This window comes from Taeniopygia guttata, chromosome 3 (assembly GCF_048771995.1).
Source record: "Taeniopygia guttata chromosome 3, bTaeGut7.mat, whole genome shotgun sequence".
NCBI classification, from domain to species: Eukaryota; Metazoa; Chordata; class Aves; order Passeriformes; family Estrildidae; genus Taeniopygia; species Taeniopygia guttata.
The window spans coordinates 30404568-30432199 of record NC_133027.1 but is presented as its reverse complement, the minus strand read 5'-3'; the positions used below and the strand labels follow the sequence as shown (position 1 = coordinate 30432199).

At 37.6% G+C, this 27632-nt stretch overlaps 1 protein-coding gene across 9 annotated transcripts in view; it reads right to left on the bottom strand.

Annotated features, from left to right (window-relative positions):
- COL19A1 (collagen type XIX alpha 1 chain) overlaps positions 1 to 27632 on the bottom strand; it is a 189819-nt gene that overhangs the window by 123402 nt on the left and 38785 nt on the right. For 8 of the 9 annotated variants that reach the window (XM_072926515.1, XM_072926517.1, XM_072926510.1 and 5 more), the window contains one exon: positions 20466 to 20519. The exons of the other annotated variant lie outside the window; for it this stretch is intronic. In XM_072926515.1, coding sequence (XP_072782616.1) covers positions 20466 to 20519 — 54 coding nt within the window. The remainder of the gene's footprint in view (positions 1 to 20465; positions 20520 to 27632) is intronic. 9 annotated transcript variants of the gene reach the window in all.

Genomic DNA, 27632 nt, shown 5'->3' with positions numbered 1-27632 from the left:
TGAGGGCAAAACTTACTAGGGAAAAAGACAAGGTGAAAAAAAATTGGATACTCTCAGCCTTTTCCACATCCCCCACCCATTAAGCAGCAAGTCAACCTTTTCTTCAGTTTTGTTTTTGCTATGGATACAGTTTACAGAAGCCCTTCATGCTGCCCTTAAAACTCTCTTACTAGTTTCAATTCTAGATGAGTTTCTGGTTTCTTAACTTCATCACCACATGTTCTGGCAGTGTCTCTATGTTCCTACTGGGTAGCTCACCCGTGCTTCCACTGCTTACTTTCTTTTCTGTCTGAGGTCAGCCAGAAGCATCTTGTTCATCCATGCTGGCCTTCTGCCATACTCACTCAACTCCCTGCATAACAACATGGAGTGCTCTTGGGGTTTAGGAAGCTGTCCTTGAAGATTAACCAGCTGGACTCCTCAGATTTGCAGGACAGTTTCAATCATTCCTTTGCTTCCTCTTATCCAAACTCAAAAATTTTTCTCCTTGAAACTCTCCTCAGATCTCTTGTTTTCTAGTCCCCTGAACATAAACTAATTCCCGGCTGGACCCTCTCTGGTTTCTCCACATCTCTTGTGGAAGTGAGGGTGGAGGACTCCCTCAAACATGACACAGTATACCAGCATACCAGCAACACCACCAAGCAAAGAAGTGAAAATATCACCCCCGATCTGCTAGGTGCAATTCTAATTATATAGTCCAATATGTGGTTTATTTTATTCCAGTAGGGGAATGCTGTTAGCTCATAATTGAGTCTCATGTCTACATCCCCATCATTTTCATCAATGCTGCTGTTCCACAAGTCAGTTATTGCCTGTACCAATGTTAGTGATCAACAATGCCTTATGGTTCAGAAATAGCCCAGGTTTTGTGGTTTTTTTCACATATTTGAATTAAAAAAAAATCCAAAATAGAGAAAATAAGAAATATAGTCAGCAAAATGTAGATACATTTTAGGAAATTTCCATTTGACAGTATAAGAAATATAACAGTATTAGCCACTAGTAACTTACTTCAAATAATTCAAATGCTGCAGAAATAAAAAAGTTAAATTTAAAAAGTATCACATGTATGGCTAATTTAAATTCTCCTTTGTGCAGCAAAAATCTCATATTAAGTTAGGCAAAACATTTCAAGTTTTTCATGGACAATCATTGATTGCTTGTCCTGATATCACTTCAGGATTGCTGATCTGATTTTCAGTGTTTTAAATATGTCTGCAGTACAAGTCAGTGGGATCCTGGCTTTGAATGTAGAAACTGATAGACTGTGGTAATCTTGCTGCCAAACAAAATGTTGGCTACCTTATCTGCAGAAAATAAGCTCCTTCCTTCCTTCCTTCCTTCCTTCCTTCCTTCCTTCCTTCCTTCCTTCCTTCCTTCCTTCCTTCCTTCCTTCCTTCCTTCCTTCCTTCCTTCCTTCCTTCCTTCCTTCCTTCCTTCCTTCCTTCCTTCCTTCCTTCCTTCCTTCCTTCCTTCCTTCCTTCCTTCCTTCCTTCCTTCCTTCCTTCCTTCCTTCCTTCCTTCCTTCCTTCCTTCCTTCCTTCCTTCCTTCCTTCCTTCCTTCCTTCCTTCCTTCCTTCCTTCCTTCCTTCCTTCCTTCCTTCCTTCCTTCCTTCCTTCCTTCCTTCCTTCCTTCCTTCCTTCCTTCCTTCCTTCCTTCCTTCCTTCCTTCCTTCCTTCCTTCCTTCCTTCCTTCCTTCCTTCCTTCCTTCCTTCCTTCCTTCCTTCCTTCCTTCCTTCCTTCCTTCCTTCCTTCCTTCCTTCCTTCCTTCCTTCCTTCCTTCCTTCCTTCCTTCCTTCCTTCCTTCCCCTTGTGCTATATTACAGGAAGTGTCTGCCCTAAAGATACACAAATTGCACCAAGGTCATGTTGCAGAACATTTTCTCAAAATTTTAATAATAACAAAATAATTAGGAATTTTTTGTGTGGTCTCTTAATTTGTTGAAGCAGCAGAACTATTTCCCCTACAATTTTCTAAAAGGAATTAGCTGGACAGGCTTTAAGATTTAATTCCAAATATTTGCCATTAAAAGCACCTGCAATCAACAAAAAATCTGACCATGAAAAGAAGCAATTTTAACAAGTATTACCAGCACAGTCTATAATAAACATGTATCTTTTTGCAAGTTCTGACCTTCCTACAATATTCCACTTCTGGAAAGGAGCAAAAGATTAAAATGGAAAAGTGGAAGAAGTGTTGCTCCTCATCTCATTTTGCTGGGATCTCAAGACTCTCAAATTTCAATGTTTTGAATCTGTAATCTTGTAATTGAAAAGACCTGTACAGTTTGAAGAATTAGGCAACTGATCTTAATGCAAAATAATATTGCGGGGCAGGTTTGTACCCCAGCCCCACATGTCCTTTCTCTTTTGAAAAAGTCAATACTGAAGTTCTTCTGTCACATTATATAACTCAGAAACTGGATATGTAATTCAAGTACCAGTTATGTAGATACTGGACAGCTGGCAAAAAGGATGTTGAGACTGCAAATTATTAGAATGAAAGGGTTTTTTTTTTTATTTTTTTGGGGTATTTTTTTGGTTTCTCTTCTATCTTGGAGCCAGTAGTACTGGGTTTGCCAGGATCACCTACTAAGCCAGTTTCCCCCTGAAACAAGCTGTACACAGACATAATTTTACGGACTTAACTCAAATTAAGAGAAAAAGGCATCTGGACATGTATTGCTTCTCATTACTTTTCTATGGAATAGCTGAATTAATTTCTAGGGTTATTTATCTCCTACCTTGTATTTGGTTAATACGTTTTTCACTTTCAAAATAATAGGCCATTAACAGTTACAGGTTACCTAATTCTGTAGCAGATACAGCCATAGGTTGCTTCAGACAACTGGACAACAAAATTTAGAGAATTTTGATCACACAAAAAGCTTTCTCAAGCTTCATTTCAGGCCAAATTGTGAAGACAGTCCAAAAGGCATTTGCATGCTAAAACCCCAACAAGTGTCCCATGGCTTCCACTATCTGTCCAGTACCTCTCAGGCACTTGAGCACACAGGGACCTACCCTCAAACCATTAGGTCCAACAGGGAGCTGTATGCACACGGCTGACTGCTGGTTTCTAGGCTCTGCTCAAAGGGCCATTTCAGATCTTTCCTTCATCTCCAAGTGCTCAACTTACTCAGCAGGAAGAAAGGCAAATTTTGAACCTTTGCAACCTGGCAGGCTTGCCCTACTTCCCAAGTGAATGTTTTATATGTTTTATAGAGGGCTAATTTACTGTGTGTGCCCTCTAACTGACGTCTTAAAAAAAGAGCAAAGTAAGTCATCTGTACAGTTGACTGTAACCCCTGGCTCCCAAATGACTTTCTCCTTACACTGACCATGAAAATTAAGGATCTGATTTGAATTTGCAAATTCCATTCAGGGAACAAATGCTTAAATGTTACATACAGAAACCGAGCACAAGTAAAACCAAACGCCTTGTTAATCAAAAACGTTTTTAAAAGGCAACTATTCAAGCTGAGCAACACAGTAAACTTTCTCCTCAATATTTGAATAGGAGTATTTGAACAAAAGAAAACCATAAATCAAGAACTTTGAGTTGAGGGCTAGACAATTCAATTCTGCATTTAATATATAGCTTTACAAGGAAAAGATATAGCTAAAAGCCTCATAATATCTCATTTGGAATTAAAGTATAAAAAATTGCAGTAATTTCCTTTTCCATTCTTTTTTAGTAAAGTGTATTAAATAATTACAGACCTAGTGAGAACCTGGCTCTGCCACTCAAAGCTAAGAACCACCCTCCATTTACAGATTCATGAAATATGCCACCATGAATACATTAATTTTTGTCATAATTAAACTATAGTTACTGAGCTGAATTCTGGTAGAATTAATTTCTGCTCATATGGCTTCTAATAGGAGCTTAGAAGTCTTATTAAAAGAATCTGAAATTAAATCCTTTCTCCATTCCATTCATAGATTTGATGTTCTTGACAGAAGTTGGCCCTAGCAGCTTGTAAATCACCCAGCTGATGTTTCTGCCCATGCCAAAATTCACCAACCAAAGAAAGTTTTGAAATTTCCCTTGCTCAATTCCAAGCCAAGTAGGAGACAAATGCCTCACAGACACAAAAAGAAAAAAGACAAAAAAACTGCAGGCCCTCTTAAAAACAGAAAGAGCCAATAAAAGAATGATTATTCATCAGAATGATGCAAATAATTAAGCAAATAAATACAAAGCCCTCATGACATACAAACATTAAAATAAAATTTAAAACAGCTTGTTAAAATGCCATTTTTGTAACTCCACGTACGGTACAGTGGAGTTACTTCTTCTTTCCAGCTCCTGTCTGTAACAATACATGGTAGCATACTGGGGAAAAAGTCTAAATACTCATTACAAGTAATCATTACCCATTAATTTTCTCTAGATTTACAGGATGGATTGTGAAAAATTCTTCATATTCTGCTACCAGATAATAAAATTTCATCTTTCCTGCTATACTGGATCACTGTAAACTAGAAAAACACCCCCAAAACACAATCACAGGTTTTTTTATGAAGACAAGCCATAGGTCTTTTGTCGTGTATTGTTTAATCAGTGCTCTACAGATTACTATTTCTTTAACACAACAATGCAAAAATACACTTTGACATCAATATCATCAGTATTGATTCTTATTAAATCTAGAATTATTGATGATGCGATTGCTTTAACTGTTTTTGAAATGTGTAATGTATTTATATACTTGGTCCTTAATATACTTATATTTTATTGAGTTTTTCAGTTTATAATTGCACTGCAACAGCTTATAAAATTAGAGAAGAATTTTGAAAGTAGAGTAAGATGCTTTGTATGTGTATATATACCATCATTCTTAGAATGGATTTACATCAGTTTGTATACCTTGATTTCCACATTTAGCTATTTCCTGTTCCAAATAAAGGACTTGCACACTAAAAAATTGAAAAAATAAAAGGAGTGGCTATCTTAACATACAAGAGTATGAACTTTATCAGGAGCCTTTTTACCTGTACTGTGAAATAATATTGGAGCAAAAAATGAATTAGGAATCATATTATCTAAACACACACACAAGAAAAAAAAAAAGAGCAAAAGAAGTGGAACAAAAAAACCCCAAGTGTTGAAAGAAACTTTTATCAATCACTTGGAATGCATTTTGCTATTTGGACTATTTTAGGCACTAACAAGATTTATAATGGCAAACATACTGGAATTTCATGAGATTCTCTTCAAGGCTGGGAAAGAGAAACAATTACTGTAAAATATTTTAAGCATTTTTCAGACATGGTTCTATGAAATTAAGAAAACAATAAAGAAACACCCCACCCCCCCCCCCCCAAAAAAAAAAAGCCACCAAGAAGCAATCAAATGCTTCTCTGTTCTCAATATGAAAACCTAACATTTTTATTTTTAAATTTACTGGGGCACTGCCAGTAGCTTTATTTACTAAATAGGTTTGATACTCCTGGGTTACTAGCAAGGAAACACTTCTTAATTGAAGCAAAATCAGCACATTAAAACACTACTTAGTGTTTTGATAATTTATGGATATGTGCCTTCCATTAGTCTAAGTATGCCAGACCCTTGGAATAATCTAATAGCCTGGTGTTTTAAAATGAGGACAACTATTTTTAGCATTGCAGAAATGGAGCGGAATGTTCAACAATTTACTGTCAGTGGGCTTGAGCAGCATCCTCCCCTGTGGAGCATGTACCCAGCCAGTGCAGTGCCACCAGCAGGGACAGAGCTTTGCCTTGAACAGATAAAAATCTCACACAAATTATAGTACATTATATGACACCTTTCTTAGCCTACTGGAATATTTCCTTGTTTATTTAAACAGGCTCATGTTAATGGTTAGTATCATCCAATAAAAGATAAGTTACGTAAAAATGTATTCAAAATATATTTATTAAAACTTGCTCCATTAATTTCCTGGATTAGTCGTGTCAAGAAGTTTCTGCTGAACATTATGAAATTTTGGCTTCACTGCATCTACCACATCTACCAAGACTTTAATTCCCTCTTGGTTACTGCTGAGCTAGCAGCACTTTCTGAGTTCTTGTTGCAAACTTGATCCATGTGAGCAAGAATAAGATCCTCCCTTAAAATAACCCGATGAAGAAGGGCTTGTGACAGGTAAATAGTTCATTTCCTTTGCTCTGTTCTGCTTCCACAGCAGCCCCATTGGAGCAGATACACCAAGGTTTGGCCAAGGGGATCAGGGCATGTCAGACGGCTTGTGTTAAGTAACTGTTCGAGAGAAAGTCAAATGGCAATAACACTACTGATCTTATTTACATATTATAACATAGACTGAGTTCAGAAGGTGCCAATCCTCCTCATCCCCATCACTTCCTGTTACCCATCTTTGAGACAAGACCAACTTGTCTATTCATTCAGTCAATTGGATGTTAATACACTCCAAATTAAATGACATTTGAAAATATAGGTTTTGATGCTTTATATTCAGACTAAAGAATCAGTTGTAAGCAGCCTCAGAGCATCAGAGAACATCGCCACAGGGCTCCTTACTCCAGACTGTGCTCTCTTTAGTTGGCATTGATTCCTTTTTTTGCTATGAGCATGTCTCAAAAACCATGCAAATCACACAATATCTATATTCAAATACATAAAGCATATCTATAATCAAATACATAAAAGATATTTTCATACATAAAGTACATAAGTCAAAAGTTTGTTCCTATATTTTCCCCCACAGATCATTTCCACACAGAAGATGAAGTCAGAGAAGTTGTTCTGAAAAACCAAACATGAAAGGATCACTCCATTTATTGACATGCACAACTACAGCCAGGTATACTGCCTTTCCTCCCCGCCTCCCCCCTCTTTTTTTTTTCTTTGGTAATAAACAGACTGAAGTATTTGGGACATATGTCAAGGACTGGTTTCTGTGCCATCAAAAAAGTATCAGCAGAAGCAGAGACTCGGTTATCATCAGGTCTTCTTTCTGCCTTTGGCAATTACAAATGGTATTCACTGCTATTGCATGTCCTTGAAGAGGTGAGAATGTAAAAATACAGTGCAGACACAAATTAAACATTGGGTTGGATAACAATCCAGTTAATTTGATCTACAACATCATACACAGAACATTAAAAAAAAGCAAATAAAATTCACAAGAACATTTCCTGTAGTGAGAACATGCAAATAGGCTTCTGGCTGAAAAAAATTCTCAAAGATTTAAAGATTTTTAAACTGTTCATCTATAAGAACAGTTTAGAAATTAAGTCTAGCCAGTTGAGTTTTTCCATTATCTGAGGCAATACAGTTTAAAAAAGTTTGAAGTGATATTATACTTATGGACAACTGATAGTTTATTGCAACTGTGTTTTTTCCCTTACAGCAGCTCTGTCAAAAGGAAAATTGCCTGACCTACACACCATCTATTAATTTACTGCTAATCCAACCATAACATAGTGTTAAAGCAAATCCAAATCCTATTAAAGTTTCAACAGAACTGGAAAGTAATCTAATTGGCCTGGCTCAAATAATATTTGAAATATAATAATACTAAATGTATATAAAAAAAAGTATTATTCAATATGAACACATTCCTGAGGTCTTTCAAAAATAATATAATATATTATGACCATTATACTCAAAATAACAGTTGGTACCCCAGGTTTATATTAGGAATGTAAACAGCATTGGTCAACCTTTTACATCTCAGAAGCTATTATTTGTAACAGAACTATTATCATTATCATCATCATCATCAGTATCCAGTTCCATAATCTGAAGATTCAGAAGGCAGATTCTCAGCTGGTACAAATGTAAGTTTACGCTAAAAAAGTCAGACCCACAGACCATTAAATACTAACTTCAATGTTTAACCACACAGATATGAAATGCAAAAAAGCAGTATAAAAAGTAATCATTCAGGCCAAATCAGAAACAAATAGAACTGCATATAGACTGAAATTTTTAATCTAAGAACTAAGTCACATCAGTACTTTTCCTGAAATGCCATATTGTTAGTGTGCTTATAGCTGAAAATCTCTTTTCAACCACTGAAAAATAAAGCAGTTCAAAGTACAGTTTCCAGGTCTCCACTTACACATAGATTTTTAAGACTTTTCCAAGAAATGTCTCTCCTTACTTCCAAAACAGTGCTTTTGACATTTACTGTGTTTTGGAGACAGATTAAGAGGATCACCACATATCTAGTACTCAAACTCACCTAGACTAACCTAGGAATCTGGCATCAGCAGATCTACTGTCAGCACAGGAGTACAGGAGCTGCTCCCTAAAGGTAAGTCTTCATTTCCACAAATTCTGACCACCTCTGTGGGTAATGATGACATCTCAGCCTAGTAGAGTTGTAATTTTCCCTTTCAGGCCTTTTCTTAACCTCTTTGAGGCTTATTAGCCTACTCTGCATACTACATCTGGGATGCCTGACAGAAAGCAACTTGTCCGCTATCCGAGGGACTAAAGTTTTTGCATGAGTTTTTATCCATCCTCTTATTAAAGCCTAATGTTTATTTAGGGAATCAACACTACTCTGACACCCATTTCTCCAGCTGCATTCCTTTCTCATTGTTCTGTCGTTCAGCAGAAGTCTTGTCAGTACAGTGTACTGTAGAGAGTGCTTTTTTTCTGGCTATTTGACTGCCCTGGCAGTATAACCCTGTCACCACAGAGAGTCACACATTTTTCTTAATACACCCTGAAGTCTTACCTTTTTCCAACTCACAGATTTTATACCAGAAGACAAAAATGTTCTGACCAAAGTATGGAGAAATGGGGTGGGGAAGACAAACTGGCCGCAGCCACTCTTACATTACATCTTCTACCTGCTTACGTTCCCATTAATCAAAAACAATTGGCAAAATCATCCTGCTACTCTTGTATTTTCATTGTTGCCTTTGCTAGCAGAGCTGCTATCATAGCACTGACTAACAAATGCCTTCTTCTCATCAAAACAAAACCAATCCATTCCCAACCCCCAGGCTGCCACTGAGACAATCTCTCTCCAATTATGCAATGTGCAGTGATGCAGCCTACAACAAAGCTTCAAAAATTCATTAAGGAATAGCAATGTCCACATTGTATACAATTCCCACCTGTTAAATACCTTCCCACCTTTGCTCTTCCCTCATGGTCTTGGGTGCACCTCTATCAATACTGTATGCTCCACAGGACAGGGAATTTATTTTACTCCAGGTTTCTGCTACTCTGTCTGAGAAAGTCCCAAAACCTTGTCATCTTATTGGAAGACACACCCACACAGAGTATATGGCCACATCCCAGAAGCCTGGCAGTCTCCTTCCATTCATACTTTTAAAGAGAATTTTCATTCTGCAAGGTGGACAGCTAAATAATTATTTCTTGAGATACTACTGTCAATAGCTACAAATAACATGCTGTGCATCTTCTATGTGTAAAGGTAACAGGTTACAACTATTAAAAAAAGTTAATTATTAATTAATTTCTCCTGTTTAGAGTCTTATTTAAAAGTAAAGGTTTTTTTCCTGTGTGAGAGACAATCAGAACTGTCATATACAATAGAAAGGGAGCATAGTGAAAGGAATGTTAATTCTGAAAAAAAAGAATTATCTGACTAGCTTCTCAGTATCTGTAAAAAAAAAAAAAAGTCTGTCTTGTGTGAGGTACTTGTTAAACACAAATCAAACACCTGTCACCCAGCTGGGCCACGTGTGTCACTGCTGAACCATCTGCAGGAGCACACCCTGTGCCAGTTGCTTTACTTAGTGTGGCCTGGGAACAAGAATCCATTAGACTAAAAGTCAACAGTGGAATTAGCAGCACTTTTTCTTTTAGTGCTGTTCCACTTACTTGTTTGACTTCTTGTGTTTCTATTTTGGGAGCCTCATGCCAGAGAAACAGTGCTGACTGCTGATTAGACAAGTCTTGGCCCACTCTCAGCGTGTCACATTAATTTAATCGGTTTAGACTTGAAACATGCAGTATGGATCTTAGGTGTTTATAAATATGGGCTAGCAGTGAGAACTAAAAAAATAAAAATACATTCTGGTTTGCAACACCTGTGAATGATTTTACTATACTAATAACACGGAATTTTTGTTTCCAACAATTTGGTACCTGTGAATTTTAAAAAGCAATTTACATTGAATTTGGAATATGAAAATTGTACTACAATTTTTTGTGTGTTTAGGGGCAAGAAATATATTTATTGACATTAAAAATGTACATATGAGCTGCATTTATTTAAATTTTAATAATATAACTCACCCACTTAAAAAAGGGGAAAGGAGAATTAACAGGCCACAAGTAACAGCAGCCAACAGTATTATCTACAACCTCTGTATAATTTGTACTATGTATAAATTTTTTACTGTATGAAACAAATAATTTAAAAAAATTAATGTGCGACTCATAATAGGAGTTATTATCCCGGCAGAAAATACTCTTATAAATAATTTAAATTAAGCATAATAATACAAGTTATCCATAATTATCCTAATAGAAATCAATGATTCATCAGATCAAAAAATCTAATATTCTGTGAAGTTCAATACCTAGTGCCTTAAAAGAAGACAAACAAAATGTGTCAGACAAGATGTACAATGTGGCAGTACAGTGAGAAAGTTCCTTCCTCCCCAGTTAGCCCATTTCCTGCAACACATGGCTGCCAACTTTTATAGTGCAATAATGGGTACTTTAAGCTCTGCATTCTCATGAGATGTGGAATGTTCAGAATATCAGTTTCAAAACCTACAGTCTCTAGCCCTCAAAAAATGAAGAGAAAAAACACGCAAGATTAAAATCTATGTGCCACGGAAACCTTCCAGAAAGAATCCAATAAATACAATGTATGTACAATTGAAGAAGGATCCTCAAGCCTCCCCCTGCCCTTTCAAGCTCTATAAGGTCCTGACTGAAGCTTTTCAAACACAGTTAAGAACCCCAGAGCCAAGCAGACTCACAGCTAGAGTATTCATGACTCTGATTAAGGAACAAAGGGCTGCATTTAATCACTGCATTATTTAACAACTGCATTATGTTTTACTTCCACTTTATATAAGGGGCTAACAAAGGCCTGCCCTGCATAGCACTATGCCACGCACTGCTTTGCTCCCTGTATCCCAGAGCCCTCGAAAATGAATGGTGACCTTTGGTTGCTTGGCCACACCTCACATCACATCACAAAAGCAGCTGCTGCACTCCAGGCCCCCAGGACGAGCCACGCTCTGCTGGTTGTTGCAGTTGCAATGCAAATCCCAGAGGGTATATATACCTCCCACTCTTATCTCACCAGTGTCACTCGCCTGCAGGAGAACACAGCTTTGATGCCAAGCAATACAAGCAATGTCTGGCTCCAAAATCACATTTGTACTTCTGTTCTACTGAGACATACTAATCTGATTTTGAGGGAACCCATGAGAGCACAGAAGACAATGCTGTAACTTTCCTCAGATGGGACTGAAGCATATTTTCTTTCCCTCAAAAGCAATGATTCTTTCATTAAAAATGAAGTCTCTGCTCACCAACACCTACAGCAGTCGCCAGCACCCTTCCCTCCAGAATGGAAGTAACACCCCAAGCAGTGTCACTGCACAACAGGTAATTTGATTCCACAGAGCTTTCTCTGGAGAACTGAACTAAACTGCTGTCGTTTAGCTTTAGGAATTGAAAAACCAGGGAGCTCAACAGTTCCTGGAGTTGTGAACTGCAAAAATCACCTAATAAGGCAAAAATAAGTCAGCACAGCAGACAGCTCTCTGGAATCAAATTTATGATCAAAGGCTATTCAAAACACTTGTAATGCTAAAGAGAGAGCAAGAGCAAGCAGGCAAGAACCATACATGCTGAAGCAATGAAACAAGTTTTGGAAAACATAATGATCTAAAGTGTATTTTCCAAGTAAGATAATTTATTTTATTTTTAAGCATACCTATGTATCACAAATATATTGAGACCTCCTATTTTCATATGCCTCCATCTCTTAAAATCAGATGTATACTAATTTTATACTAAGATATCACTGAAAACACAAAAAGAATACAAAACTTATAGAGAATTTGTTGCTGCAATAGATGGCATCCAATTGCCTGATTTACCAGCCATCACCAGCAATTCTCAAGCTGAAAGCTTTAAACTCAGCGGTAATAAAGTTTCTAATTGTACCACATTCTTACAGCTCACAACCCTTACTTTGAAAAGATTTCTGATGTCGAATATTTTTCCTATGTTATTGATTATGTTATTTTCTTTTTTGTTAGAGACTCCAGAGCAAAGCAGCACAAATATTTTTCAAAAGTTGTATAACTAACACAATTTAAGTCCATATATGATCTCAGAATATTGAAATGTAACTGATTAGCAGTGATGGGAGCTCATAAATTGCATGGCACTGAATAAAAGACAGATAAACTGAGTAAGATGGCTTTAAGCAGTACCTATCCAGTGCTCCACATGCATTTTGCAAGTTTTCTCAAAGACACTGATGAGCTACTTCAGAAATATCCTGATCCCTGTCAAGGATCTGTACAGGACATGAAATGTGGAAAGCAATATGTCCAGAGATCTTTCAAGACAGCTGCAAGGAAAAGACTGCATTACTGAAAACTCAACACCAATGTCTCCACAGATTTGTACACTTACACGAGTGATTAATGCTCCAGAAGCATATGCTGAACTGGCACAAGAGGCCAAATATCCATGGCTCTTCTGCAAAGTCAAATGTGCCCTGGAAAATTCTAGTTTATAAGGTTTAGCTGGAACAATGGGCAAAGCAGATCAACAGTCACAAGGATGTTCATGATGAGGTTTTGATTTGGATGTACATTTAACAAGTTTCCAGTTGTGGATTTCATGACGCAGCTAGCCCTGAAGCCCTGACCCTGTAGTAACTCGGTATGGAGATGTGTATTAAAAACATCTCTGAAAGCAATTTGAAGTCACATGCTACACTAGCATGGAATTATGGGGTTTTTTTTCCAAAATTTTAAGTTTATGTCTATAAATTAAATCATATTGGAAAACAAAGCACAGGACATTTCTAAGCTACATTTTATATTGAAAAAAAAAAAAATCTTATAATGCAGCTGTTTTCAAACTCATTTTCTCAGGTACCACTTAGGGAAAGGAGAACTCTTCCCACCAGGCAATGCAAAGTGGACTGCTCAGGAAGCTGTCCTAATAGCATTTATACCACAAACGGTATCTATATCACATTTTGAGTAGCCTTTTACTAATTATTTCCTTACCTGCTCCAAATATAAAGAGAACCCTATTCCAAAATGATAATCAAATTTATCAGAACTGAAATCATCAGTGTTTGGTTTCCAAGTCAGCTAAAACTGAAGACAGCACAGGCATTGGACTTAAGAAAACTGAAGTTCCAGATAACCATAGGACACAGTTAAATTAAGACAAACCACATTACAAGCAGCTTTATTTATTGATATACTTTAGCTTCTAGCTCACAAAATATGTGATTTCATGTACATTTTGTTGGCTCATCATCACAAATACATGTGCTTGAAAAAAATAATCTTTTTACAGATACCTGCTGAATAGTTTCATGTAAAACTCATGTCATGTAAATCTCATTTTCAGTTCTCGAAGTACAAATAGCACTCATACAGTTGGTAGAGCTCTTGAAATGTATACTTTTTTTTTTTCCTCTGGTCTGACATCAATCTCCATCACATTTTACATGCGATTTTACACAATCTCGCTATGTCATTTTGTCATATTTTACACAATGTCACTATGAGTTGTATACTGTGAATTTTATACTATGAATCATGAGAAAGTAACTACTAGAGAGATCTGGATAAAGGGGAATGGACAAACCCAGTTTAATTTGGTAAATATACTGAATATAAATTTAAATTGTGTAGAAATAAACACTTTTTAATTTACATAAGCATTTCTTTATCTTTTTAGTCTAAACTATTTTATTAATATACTGCAAGAGCATCTATAAAGTGTAGTAGCAAATGCACACCATTGAATATGTCATTGCTTCAAGCTTACATGCAAGACCAGCTATTCTAAAAAGCTTACTCAATCTATTTAATATTTTAGGAATAGTATTCATAATCTAGATTGCAAAAAATCTATGTGAAAAATTAAGACAATAAAGTTAAGCCATTTGAAAGTCAAATATTCAAAGTGATTGTTGTCACAAGTATTTCACGAAGTGGAGCTTGTGGTCTCCATCACTATTAATTGTATCATGAGCAAGCAATTACTATAGAGGTTTGGATAAAGGAGAATGGACAAATCCAGTTTAATTAGGTAAATCTTAATTTTCTGAATTATCTTACTGCCTACTTCAATTTAATTTTTTCAGAATGTAGTCACTAATAAAGAAGAAAAATATTTTCATAATAGCAAAGTCAGGAAAACATTGAGTCCTTTAAGTCTTTGAGTCCTTTGAGCCGTATTGCCATCAGCATGTTCTCAGAACTATAAGGCATTTCTGGCTAGCAGATCTCATAACAGACATAAGCCACAGAATCCTTAAGGTTGAAGAAGACCTCTAGGATTGAGTCCAACCATTAAGTTAACATTGATATCTCCACCACTAAACCATGTCACCAAATGCCACATTTTTGGAACACAGAGGGATGTTGTCTCAAACCACTTCCTTGGACAGCCTGCTACAGTGCCTGATCACCCTTTTGGTGAAGAAGTTTTTCCTAGTATGAAATCTGAACATCCCCATATGTGACTTGAGGCCATTTCCTCTTATCCTGTCACTTGTTACCTGGGATAAGAAGCCAACACTCACTACAATCTCCTCTCAGGTACTTGGAGGGAACCATAAGGTCCCCAACTCCCCAAAAGGATTAATGCTTTGTAATAAAGTACCTGCCACAGGTAGCAGCTTATCTCTCAGAGCCAGGAACTCTCCTGCTAAAGTTCAAGTACACAGAGATTGTCTGCCCCCTAAAATGCATATGCCAAAATGCTTGAGAAATTCACCATGACTGTCAAGGCATCACAGACCAGCAAAAAATAACCCTGTAACCGAAAAGGACTCCATCACTTAGCATCCAGAACTTAAATAAACTTTCAATTTGGAGCTTCATTGCCATGGCATTATGGAGCCTGAAGCAAAGAGAAGGAAAGGATTTAACTTATTTGGATCAGTGTCACAAGAAGTGCAGGAAAAATAAAGTCTCAACTATACAGAGGAAAATTAAACCCAGCTTGTTCAAATTTACAAAAAGCTACGAAGGAAAGTAAAAAATGAGCTTCCTGTAAGTGAAAACACTGGGATCAGGTGGTTGGTGGAACTTTTTTTCCCCCTTATCCTCAGAAAATGTCTAACACATTTTTAAGGCTTGAGGACTTGATCTTCTAATCATGGTTCAAAGTGCTGTGAGACAATATGGAAAGCCTGGAAATACACCATACTGGGAGGATCATAGACTCATAGAAAGGCTTGGGTTGAAACAGATCTTGACAATCATCTAGCTCCTACCCCTCTGTCATGGGCAGGGATGCCACCCATTAGACCAGGTTGCTCAGGACCCCATGCAACCTGACCTTTAACACTTCCAGGAATGGGGCATTTACAGCTTCTCTGGGCAACCTGTTCCAGTGCCTTGTCACCCTCTGAGTAAAGAATTTCTTCCTGACATGCTATCTAGAGCTCTCATATTTCAGTTTAAAACCATCCCCCCTTGTCCTATCATTATCTGCCCTTGTAAAAGGTAGCTCTCCCTTTTTTTTATAAGCCTCCCTGTAAGTAGTGGAAGGATCCATCACATGATATACTTTGTGCAGAGACCCAATGCAAAACACATGTCATGGATGTCTGTAACAATCCCCCAGTGGATGCTATGGAAAGGACCTGCACACATTCAACTTGTATGGAAGTAAGATGACATTATGACTTCAGTTAGGGAGAAGCCTGTGGGTCACACCAACAGAAGTGCTGCCTCTCCATTTCAGTAGTACAGGAATACTAGAAAAATCATTAAACTCTTTTAAAAATACTTTACAGCGATGTATTGACCTTGCTCGGGTTACACCAGTGATGTGACCCTGTACACAGCAGTGATAGGTAAAGGCCATTCTTAATGGCTGAGCAATCAGTTTTTGTTGCCATAATGAGTCTAACTGCTAGATCAGGATTGGTTGATTTCTGGAGCAGATAGGTGACTGTCATATTATATTTTAAAGCAGTCCAGTCACCTCAAACCTCCACTTCAGGGACAGATTTAATTTCTCATGCCATAACTAGCACTCTGGCTACAATCCCATTACACTAAATGGCTTTAGAAGTGTATCCAGAGGCAGTTTCACTTGCTGATCACCAAAAAGTAGGCTAACACAATGCTTCTTCAACACATTTCTTCTCTATTCACAGCCTTTGCTGAACATTGCCAGAAGGACAGAGCCTAAGGTCTCATATATATAGGGATTCTGTTTAACCACAACTTCCAGTTGTACTTGTATCATAGTTTGACAGATACATTGAAGAAGAGTGCCTAGAAGGCTGAGCTACAAATCAGTCCTGATTGCAGGAAAGGGATCGTGCCACTGTAGTCCATCTCTTCTGATAGTCTACAAAGGAAGCAAATTTCCCTCCAAGGGAAGACTACTACCCTCCTATTTTAGAATTATTAACAAATTCCTCAGAACTATTTCCTCTGATAATCTCAAGAGTTTATCCTGTTGCCCCAAGTAGGATTTACTATTTAAAAGAAAAATCTCTTAAGACAGTGTCCTGAGAAAGGATGGGGAGAAGAAACTAGATAGATGGACATCAAATAGACAGTCACATATGTAATGGTGCTATCTACTGTGTTGTGAGGTAGGGCTCCACAGTGTCTATGTTAGATTCTTGACTCTCTAGAATGGTCATAAGCACCATGACACTGACCTCTTTTAACCCAAAGGCAGATGAGACAACAGGCATCTTGTGGTGAGCCGCCAGTCAATGAAAACCTCATTTGTTACATTGGCAGCTTACAAGAACTGCATCAGAAAAATCCACAAAACTGCTGAATTATGGCGAGAACATTCCTCTGGTTTCTTTAGGCTGTTATGGCTATTCTTATGTTACCCTAGAGTCACCAAGCCTTAAACTCTGTCCTCTGTATTAGCCTTCAGCAGATTCAGCCTCTTAATTGGCAAGAGCCTCCTAGAAGTCTATAGCACTTACTTGTGCACCTATCAGCCAGCAGACTGTGGCAAAACCACTGCAGCATTTAGTGAATGGGAAATCATGTTGTCAGTGACAGTATGTCTTGAAAGTGACAGAAGGCAAAGTGTCACATATGAAGACAGACTGAACAATTTTCACACTTAAGATCCTTGAAAGTCAAGGACATATATAAAGACTCACAGATGTCTCACCATTTACCCACATCTTGAAAATTAAGGATATGAGCATCAAGCACCATTCTAGGAGATTCTCCTATGAAGATTCTCTGAAGTAATAAAGTCCATTGTATAGTATTAGTCTAAGTTTAGTTTTTCACTATATCAGGTATATTTGAGATAATCAGTCTAAAGAAACAGGATTTTCAACAGCCAAGTTTATCTCATTCTAAGGCAAACATCTAAAATAGGTCAAATGAATTGATATTGTTGCTTGTGCATAAAAACATGAGTAAAATCTATTGCTTCTGAACCTTTTCCCAGGGAATGAAGTATAAGCAAAGGAGTACTGCAGTGGATAGGTTTTGGGAGTATCATCAAAAGCACCTCTGTTCTTTGAAGCCTCAATCGTCACTTAAATTTTTTTAAAAGTATAATTAATTTTTCCTTCTTCTTGTTTCTAGCTAGTGACTCAGGGGCACACCTGTGCAAAGCTCAGAAATACACAGTGCAAAAATACAAGAAAATCCATACTAAGCCATTTAATATCTACAACAATAGATAACGTGCTCAAGTATTTGAAAGGATACATAAACAGCAGTAGCTCCTCAGAATGCTCTCCTAGCACTGCACAGTCTGCACCTCAACACCCTGAAATGTAGGAGATGCCTTTGCAAACAAAAGCGCTTAGGGTATTTTTATAATAGAATGTGCTGAGTTGCAAGGGACTCATCAGAATCTTCAAGTCCAATTCCTAGCCTTGCACAGAACACTCCAAGAATGCCACCCTGCACCTGAGGGGGTTTTGTCCAAATGCTTCTTCAACTCAGACAGGTTTGGTGCTGCTTCCCCACTTCATTATCTTTAACTCTACGTACAGTGTTAGCATCCAGAACACACACTTAGGGGAGCACAAAAATAAAAGATTCTACAAATGTATATATTCTTGATTCTTCATGCATCACCTGGGAGAGAACACGTTTGCATCTTTACAACACAAGATAAATATTAATTCTATCTCCAGAAAGGAGCTAATGCACACAGCACTGCACTACTCCACACAGACATGACCACTCTGGCTAGCAGAAGCTGGATAGCTGGGTCTCAGCTTCTTCATCTAGCTATGCATGTACTACATACCTGGTTTTCTTTTTTTTTATTTTAGAAGTTTTAAGCTTTGACAGTTTTGTATTTCATGGTAGTTAATTTTTAATTCACAGCTCATTTGTAATTTGTATTTTATATAGGCTGAATTGAAAGAGTTGTAACGTTCAGAAAAAGTACAATGTCTGGATATTAAATAAGATCTGACTGTTGAGCTTCATGTAAACTAGCAGGAGCTTTGGGATTTGGCCTGACAATGAATTTGCAAAGCGCTTAGCAAAAAAACCCAAACAATATTAACCATGGAAACTGTAATAATAATAACTTGGACTGGAAACGCAACATAGCCTGGTAAGTTTATAGCAAGATAACATCAGAGTAGGAGCTATGGAAAGAGCCAAGGGAAAACACAGCTTCATTCTAGATCAATCTCAATCTACAATGCTTTACAATAACTCTTTCCATTAATTCACATCTAGGAGCACGGTAAAGTAAAACACTGTCTATCTGGATCAAAACAAAGGTTTCTCCAATCAATTACAGGACTACAATTATGGCAACAACATAGGTCTACAGAAAAATGAAACAGGGCAGCCATAAAGACTCCTCCTGCGGCTTTCCCAGATTCCAACTTCGTGAAGTACAAGCAGACTGACACACTCAATGGAATTTTACTTCACTAATTTTCTAAAACATTTTCAGACTTTTCAAGTTCTGTAGTAGTGTTCAAACTGTAATATTGGAGCAGGAAGAATGAGCCTATCTTTTCTTTCTATCCTTTTTGAACCTGCTATCAGATAGGTCTAATTCACACAATGAAGAATTAAATAAATAAATAAATCCCGATTAATATTTTCTGCTCCATTCAGGACTACAGAGAACAGAACATGACATGTTTTTTTTTAATTGTGCCTTTTTCAGATTGAAGTCCACATTGTCACACTTAAATTGGAAGATGTCTGGCACTCTTCATCACTCTTGACACCTCTGAATCTTTTCTGGTATTATCAGATTCACACTAAGATGTGAGAACCAGAACTGTATAAAATGGTGGTATTAAAAGTCTTTTTCTTTGTTCCCTATTCTCTTCCTAGTAATTTGACTAGCGCTAAACAGTGAGTCCATGTTTTCCTTGATCTGTAATTCCAAATTACTTCCTGAACAGTAATAGCTAGTCCAGTCTGGCATGAAATGCATAATGCTTCCTTTGTTTTCCTCTTCATCTGCATCACTTGCCTATTGCTTTCTCTGAGTTTTACATACCAGTTGGTAATTCAGTTCTTCAATGTTGCAAATTCCTTTAAACATCTTTTCAGCTTGTTCTCCATTTTTCTTAACATCAGCAACAAATACCCTGATTTTTACTTTTAACTTTGCTAATATACATCTTCCCATTTTTAAAAAAATCACAATTTGAGACAGAAATAGTAAGTAAAAATAAAAGACAAATTCATAGTTTTATGTCCTGTAAATCCACGGATTTTAAGCCTGACAACAACAAGCTGTTTCCTCAGCGTTATGAGGGTTGTCTCTATACTGAAGATTCTAGATGTTAGACTTATAGACTTCCTCTAATACAGGTAAGTAGCACCAAACCCAATAAGTGCATACAATTGTCTTATTTGGCACACTAGCATTCTGAAATGAAGTGAATCTTATCCTTGAATACACTGGTAGGCACTGGCATGCCTTCTTAGCCATGACTATTCTTGATTAAGAAGTCAGTGGTGTTTATCTCAAGCTCTACCAAGCAGACTGCGGAGTGCACAAGAGCTCTTATCTAAGCTTGCAGATCACAAACTAAGGAGGTGGAAAAAGTAGCTTCCTTTAGCTCTGTGTATAACCCCCACTTCTTGGGGAAAACCCCACCAAACATGCACATCTGCAGAGAATACGATTGATCTGAACAGCTTTTTCAGTGTGCTACAAAACCACGGCAGTGCAGGTAAGACATTAAGGCTCTAACAGACATGTTCTATCCTCCCATTTCTGTACACAACTGCAGAGAAGCCACTGACATAGTGAACACTTCCCATGAGTTAAATCACAACTCAACAAACACAAACATACCTTTTCACCAGGCAGACCTGCAACACCGTCTGGTCCTTTCACACCCATCTCACCCTATAAAACAAATTGATCAATTAGAAGCTCCACAGACTTCTGAGGTTAACAACAACTACTCAGACTCAATAGAAAAGCATCTTCTACCTGATTTTTTAGTAATGCAACCACTGTGGAGGAGGATGCCTTACATGTAACACTCAAATCAGCAAAATAAATGCATTTTAAACACCTATAATATCAATTAAGTCCTTCATCAGACAAATACTTGCATAGCCACACTTCCATAAAAGCAAATCTGCTAATTTTAAAGGAATTCATTGCGATAGAAGATGGTAACCCTGAGGGTGCTTTTTCAGTTCTGCACTGAGAAAGCTCACCATGTAACACAGATTTGTACACATCCGTGTGCTCTCAATATTTTTGAAAGGCATTGTTTAAATTTCTCTCTCCCTGCCTTTTACCCCTTTAGAGAAACCAAACCCCAAATCATAAGCAATCTATAAGAAAATTTTAATTTTGAGAGAAAAATGACTGACTGGTCAGGAAAGTTATGGAAGATCCCAGCAGCTGTAAATTGAACCATAAGTCTTAAAAATGACACAAGAAAACATCAAATCCAGAAATGTTGCTAAATAATGTAAAGTGTAAGGTTTAGAAAATTTAAAATAAAAACAATTTGGATTCTAGAGGAATACAACAAAAGCACTGAAACCTTGTAATGTTCATTTTAAAACAAAACAAAACATTAGGTGTGCCTACTTCTACCAAGAAAAGAACATTCTCTAAGAAGAATAACATTATAACTCTGCTCTGAAAGGAAGTTATTAAACTTTCTGAAGTTGAGAAAGAATTATTAGCCTTTCTTAGGTTGAGCAGTAAAATTGGCCAGAAGTCCACAACAAGAGTCGTATCAGAATCATAAAGGTTAAAAAACCCCTCAAAGATCAAGTCCAACCTTTGCCTGAACACCACCATGTCAATGAAACCATAGCACTGAGTGCCATGTCCAGTTGTTTCTTGAATGCCTCCAGGGAGAGTGACTCCACCACTTCCCTGGGCAACTCATTCCAAAGACTGACCACCTTCTCAATGAAGAGATTCTTCCTGACATCCAGCTTGAACCTTCTGTCACACAACTTGAGGCCATTTCTTCTTGTCCTGTTATTGGCTGACTGCCTGACTCTCACCTGCCTACAACCTCCTTTCAGGCACTTGTAGAGAACATAAGGTCACACCTGAGAATTCTTTTTTTCAGCCTAAATACCCTCAGCTGCCTCAGTTACTCCTTATAGGACTTGTCCTTATTGAGCAGGCACTTGAACCCTCACTCAGAACATGGATAAAGATATTAAACAGCTCTGTCTCAAAAATAGACCAAAATCCTGAAGCCTGTATGTGTGAATAGCATGAATCCACTGGCACTGTGAGAGGTAAAAGTTACCTTATCTAATCACCCACAGAGTCATTCTCTTATTTATGCATCCTCTGTTCCCTTCTGCCACTTGCCAGTATTTTAATAGACCAGTACCACTTTGTTACCTTCAGCGGTGTATTTTTATACATTGTGTAGTCTAAAATTACACAGCCTGCTACACGCCAGGAAACCTTTAGCCTGTATGACTTACTAGCCAATTAACCAAGGTATGTTTACACTTCTGTTCCACTAACTGCAGACAGACTCCCCATCTTGAAGACAATTATTTTCCACTGCAAATTAGATCTGCAAGTTATGCTTCTATCTTCTAGTTGCAATTTTAATAAGTACATGAGGAAAGGTGGTAGTTTTTCATGCCTTCATGAATATAAATATCTGACACTATAGGTATCTAATAGTATTCATAGAAATACTGCCACAGACTAAAATAAAAAATAAAGGAAATGCATCTTCAATATTTTTATTTTTTTTAATGGTATTTTCTTTTCCTTCTTTAGGCCTTAGAGTCTTGCAAAGAAGAGAAAGATAAGTTGCTGGGTAAACAGCTTTGTAAGGTGGTGAACAGTAGTAGTACAAGGCTGGCATTTATAGGTTATGAGGTACATACAACAGCCGAAGTGCAACAACAGCCAAAGGTAGAATCATGAGCTGTAAATGTACTGTCAGGATTTACTAAGGGTGATAGCGAAAGTCCTGTTCAACTGAGCTTCTTGTGGGAGGGCAGGTGCTCAGCCATCCCCAGGAAAGCAGAGCTCCATCATATATAGTGGTGACTTGGGAAGATAACTGGTTTCACTCCACATGTCCCCCTGCTTCCTCCTTCTTCCCACTGCTTTATATACTTCTTTATATACTGATCATGGCACCATGTCTAGGGTATGGAATATTCCTTTGGTAGTTGGGGTCACCTGTCTAGGCTGGGTCCTCTCCCAGCTCCTTGTGCACTCCCAGCCCTTTGCTGGTAGGGTGGGGTAGGGAGCAGAAAATAAATGCATTTTTCATTAAGCACTGCTTGGCAATAATGAAAACAACCCTGTGTTATCAACCCTGTTTCCAGCACAAATCCAAAACAGATCCTCATACTGGCTACTGTGAATAAAATGAACTCTGTCTAAGCTAAAACCAGGACACAACAAGACCAGAAATATCCAGGTTAAAAAAAAAAAAAAAAAAAAAAAAACAAAAAACCCCAAAAACCCAGAAAAAAAAAAGTGTCTATTAGCAAAAAGGAAAAAAATGAATTCACATTCAGAGAACATGTCAGGAGAAAGAAAACTCATCCCAAAGGCAGCATCACTCCAGGGCTTCCCTGGTACTGTGGGACCAGCAGAGAGTATATAGACGAGGAAGTATTATCCCTGCTACTCCCAGCAGAAGCCCCCAGCTGTGTTCTGTCCCATCAGTGCTGGAGCTCAGCCTCACCAAGGCCTGAGCTGGGTGTCACTGGTTTAACTACTGCACCAGTGCCAGTGACTGCTGGCTCCCCTGATCCTGTTTAAGCTTTGGAATGGCCCCACTGGGGAAGCGTGACCTTCCCCCACACCTCTGAGCACCTCAGAGTGGTGAGGACTTGCTGCCACCATCTCCACTCCTCAGGAAGACAAACTCAGGACTGAGATGAGTACTGGAATGGCAAACACGGTAACAAAGACAATAAGTCATATTTCAGAATTTTTTATAAGAAAAAATTTGTTTCATTGCTAATGATATTTCCCCTTTTTAATTTGATAACTTGTGTTATTAGATGGTAAAACATAAGTGGGACTATCTATAAATTCTTAGCATTTCATGAAACATGAAGCATTCCATTCTGCTTATTTTAAGATTTTATTCTACTAAGTATACTGGCAATTCCTGACTTTGTCATAACTGACAGCCGGCCATGTTTTGCTCAATTTTCTTCTTTTTCTTGAATTCCAGCTTCTAGGCCACTATCAATAACCTCAGCAACAAAGACTGGAACCATTCTCAAGGCTGCATAGTACAATAGATATGCTTTAGGTGGAATCAAGTCAACTGGATTTTAAGAGGGAAGTCAGAGTAGCAGGAAAGAAAGACTAGCAAGGAAAATAGGCAGAAAGAACAGCTCAGACATTTAATTTGATCTCCAGGAGATTTTTTTCATATCATTCTATTACAAATATTTTCCTAGTGCAATAATATATTGCATAAACCTATCTCTACCAATCCCAAAATAGCCTTTTAAATGTCTTTTTTCTTAAGTAAAATTTAAAGTAATGAAGTTGAATAGCAATAAATTTCTCCATGGTGTGCATCAACAGGCATTTTAATATTTGAAAGCAATCTGCCTCTGGCTTTTTGGTCCCTACTTCACTTACAGTATTAACCAATGACCTATTAATACAGCTAGCATTGGTTTAATGTTATATACAAATATTTAATTCTGTTTAGATCTCAATTTTAAATATTTCATGGGCACTCAGTCTGCTTAAAAGAAATAAAAGCAGAAAACATAGTTATTTTCTTAGCCTCCTTGAGAGAGAAAATCAGTTTGTATATTCAGCATATATGCAATCATTCCAATTATGGTCACCCATATTCTTTCGGAAGAATTTCTACATATTGAGGACAAAACAGGACCTTTACAACATTATCAAAAGACATTTGCTAACAACAAATTTGTTTGTAAGATTCTGAGTAGCTAAATATGATGCTGAAGTAGTACAAATTGCAACCAAATAGAAAACACAGTAAACATCTCACAGAGATCAGCAGAAGAGAAAACCCAACTCCACAGCAGATATCAAAATGTGTTAAAAATCACAGGAGACTTCCACCTGATTTGTGTCCATTTGCAACGTGTGAAATACACTGTACTAATAATCAAGCTGTCATGAGAATAGAGAATATTATTTAGGGATAGTCAAAATTGTACACTTAGTAAGTAGCAAACAAAGTTGGTCCAGGCAATTTTTTCAGTTTTAATTGCTGAGAAATTAAAGAACAAGAGGTGTCCCTTGCTGCAGAAACTGATCTCACAGCAAAAATACCCTGCAGAAGAAATCAACTATTTCATGCCCAAAGGATGCGAGATAAGAGTTTTGAGTGAAGAACTGTCCTCATGAAGTCATAATGGAAGGCCAGGTATACAAACAGGAAGGTCATTCACACAAATGGCATAATTTGGATCAGTGATGCACCTGTGCATTCAGATGCACAGCTTGCCAGGGATATATCAATATTTGCATGAATGCTTGTTCCAGTTTAAATATGGCACTCCAGTCCTTTGGGCCTGCAATATACTTTGAATTTTGGCTCAGACCAAAGTACCTCTGTTCAGAGGTACTAAGATGAGCCAAGAGTACAAGAATGGAGTGGACATAGGCCAATAATTAAATTCAAAATGTCTAAAATTACTTATAAGTTATCATACTTTACACTGGTGATAGCTTAGATGTTCCTGAATAGTCTGACCTTAGGGAACAATGATGTTAGACTGAAGAGAACGGCAATTTTGAGGGGCTTGAATATAGCCTAATATCAATCTCTGTCAGTAGAGACTTCCTTGTCAATCCCATAGCAACAAAAAAGATGCAAATTCAATCATACAATTAATTAAGGTGATTGGGAAATCGGAATGAGATAAAGCAAAATAAAAGGATAAGAACTGTTGTGCTGAAAAGGAGATAATATCAACAGAATTAGAAATTTCTCATTAAAGAAGGTAAAAAATTAACATTTCACTTAGATACTGCAATGGCAAAGACATTTAAATATAGTTAGTTGGATGCCTATAGTAATATGATTTAGAAACAAAAGAAAAAATAAAATGAGAAGCTGAGCACAAGCAAAGGGGGAAACGTGCTTAGGAACCACACACAACTCAGAGAAGACCTGTTTTTTTCATAACTGGCCAGCAAAGTTATCAAGAAGCTGCCTATTTTGTGTATAATATATTACAAGACACTCAGACAGAGTCTGGTAATTTCCTTTACATAATCTGACAATAAGTCATGTATCCTACATGTCTGGAATGTGCTGGAGCCTTTCTGCCTCTCCAGGTCTAATTATTGATGTAACAAGGCCGTCATTGAGAATGAGCGTTACTGAAAACTTGCGTAAATGCAGAGTCAATGAGAAAAATGGTATTAAAATCTCAGAGAATGTTGCTTTCAGCTCCATCATGGCAGGCACTATTTAACACAAGATTTGTTTGCTCCCAAAGGTCAGTGAGCCAATCCTGATCACAGTCATACTGTGCCTTCCATCCAACCCCCCTTCCCCATCCCCCCCAAAAAGAAAAAAACACCCACTGCAAAGCTAGGAAGTAAGAAGTACTGGTCAATTATAAGAAAAGTTCAAATTAAGTAGCTTTCTACCTGTTTGGTGTACTACTCCTGACTTTAACCTGCTGATTCATTTAATTTTGTGAAAGGACATTTATAAATGTCAATATACCCTCTTTAGGTTAAACTTCTGGGTGCAGCGGGGTTCATTGACTCTCAGATAGTTCCATTCACAGAGAATCCATGCAATGAGGCTCTTTTTGTAAAACAAGTGGGAGAACAGAACCTTACATGCTTTGTTTAGAGGCATTATGCTTAGCATGGTAAATACTGCTAATTGGCTGGGACATTAAATAGAAAAAAAAAAATCACACTTGTGAAGTCTGTTTTCCCAATTTAGTAGCAATAATGGTCTAAATGGATCAGGACAGAAGAACTGTTTCCCAAACAAATGCTAGGAAACTCCCTATGCTGATAGCATAAGCAAAACTAAAAACTGACAATTGCTTAATACGCTCCAGATCAAAATTTTGTGATTAGGTCTGAAAACTGACAGCAGTCCCTCTACGTTCATCTGGACTATAAAAACTAATGTGACTGAACTTTTTTTTCACCTAAAAATACAGCTTGTGTCAAAGGTGAAATATATACTGGAGGGGAGGAGTCGGGGTGGGGGCAATATACTGTCAAGGAATGTTCTTCATTTCAACCAGCTGTGTAGTTAAGCCTTCTTAGAACTGGACCCTTTTCAGCCACATAATACAGTTATAAGAACAGCCCTGGCTGTCTTACCAAACAATTTAATCACATACTAAATGGTGTGCTGCAAGGTAGGATGTTAGGTTAGGATACATCCATCTAACCTCTGGATTAGAACAGTCTAAGCATCTTCCTCTCACACTGCATTCCCTGAACTCAATTCCTATCTCACTGTCTTTGTGGCAGATTTTCAATAGTTTATTCGATTTTCCCCTTCTAATAGCACATTCCCAAACATTTCTTAATTCAGCAACAAAATTCCTCAAACAAAATTCCTCCTTAATTCCTCCAACAAAATTTAAGGAATGGAGTGTGAAAGGAAATCATCTGATAGGTTGACCTATATTATTAGGAAATTCCAAGCTACATAGCATAAGAATATCATGGTAAGCATTACAGGAAAATTCAGAAAAGGCCCAAGGAAAGGACCAACTGGCCTGTCCTAGACACTTGCCAATGTCAGAGTCTTCTCTCTTCACAATTAACAGTTTCAGGTATGAGTGTTGTCAAAGAATATATGGAGGTCATATTTCATACCCTCCTACAGATGCTTGCAAGGATGATTCCACCACATGGGATTCTGTCCATCAGCAGTGATGTACACACGTGATATGGAAAAATTCTTGTCATATTATATTATATGCCTTCTGTATAGGGCATTGTGACAGGGCTGGGGAGGCATGTACTTCCCAGGCAGGTAAACTGTGCTCCAGAGTTGATGAGGTGACC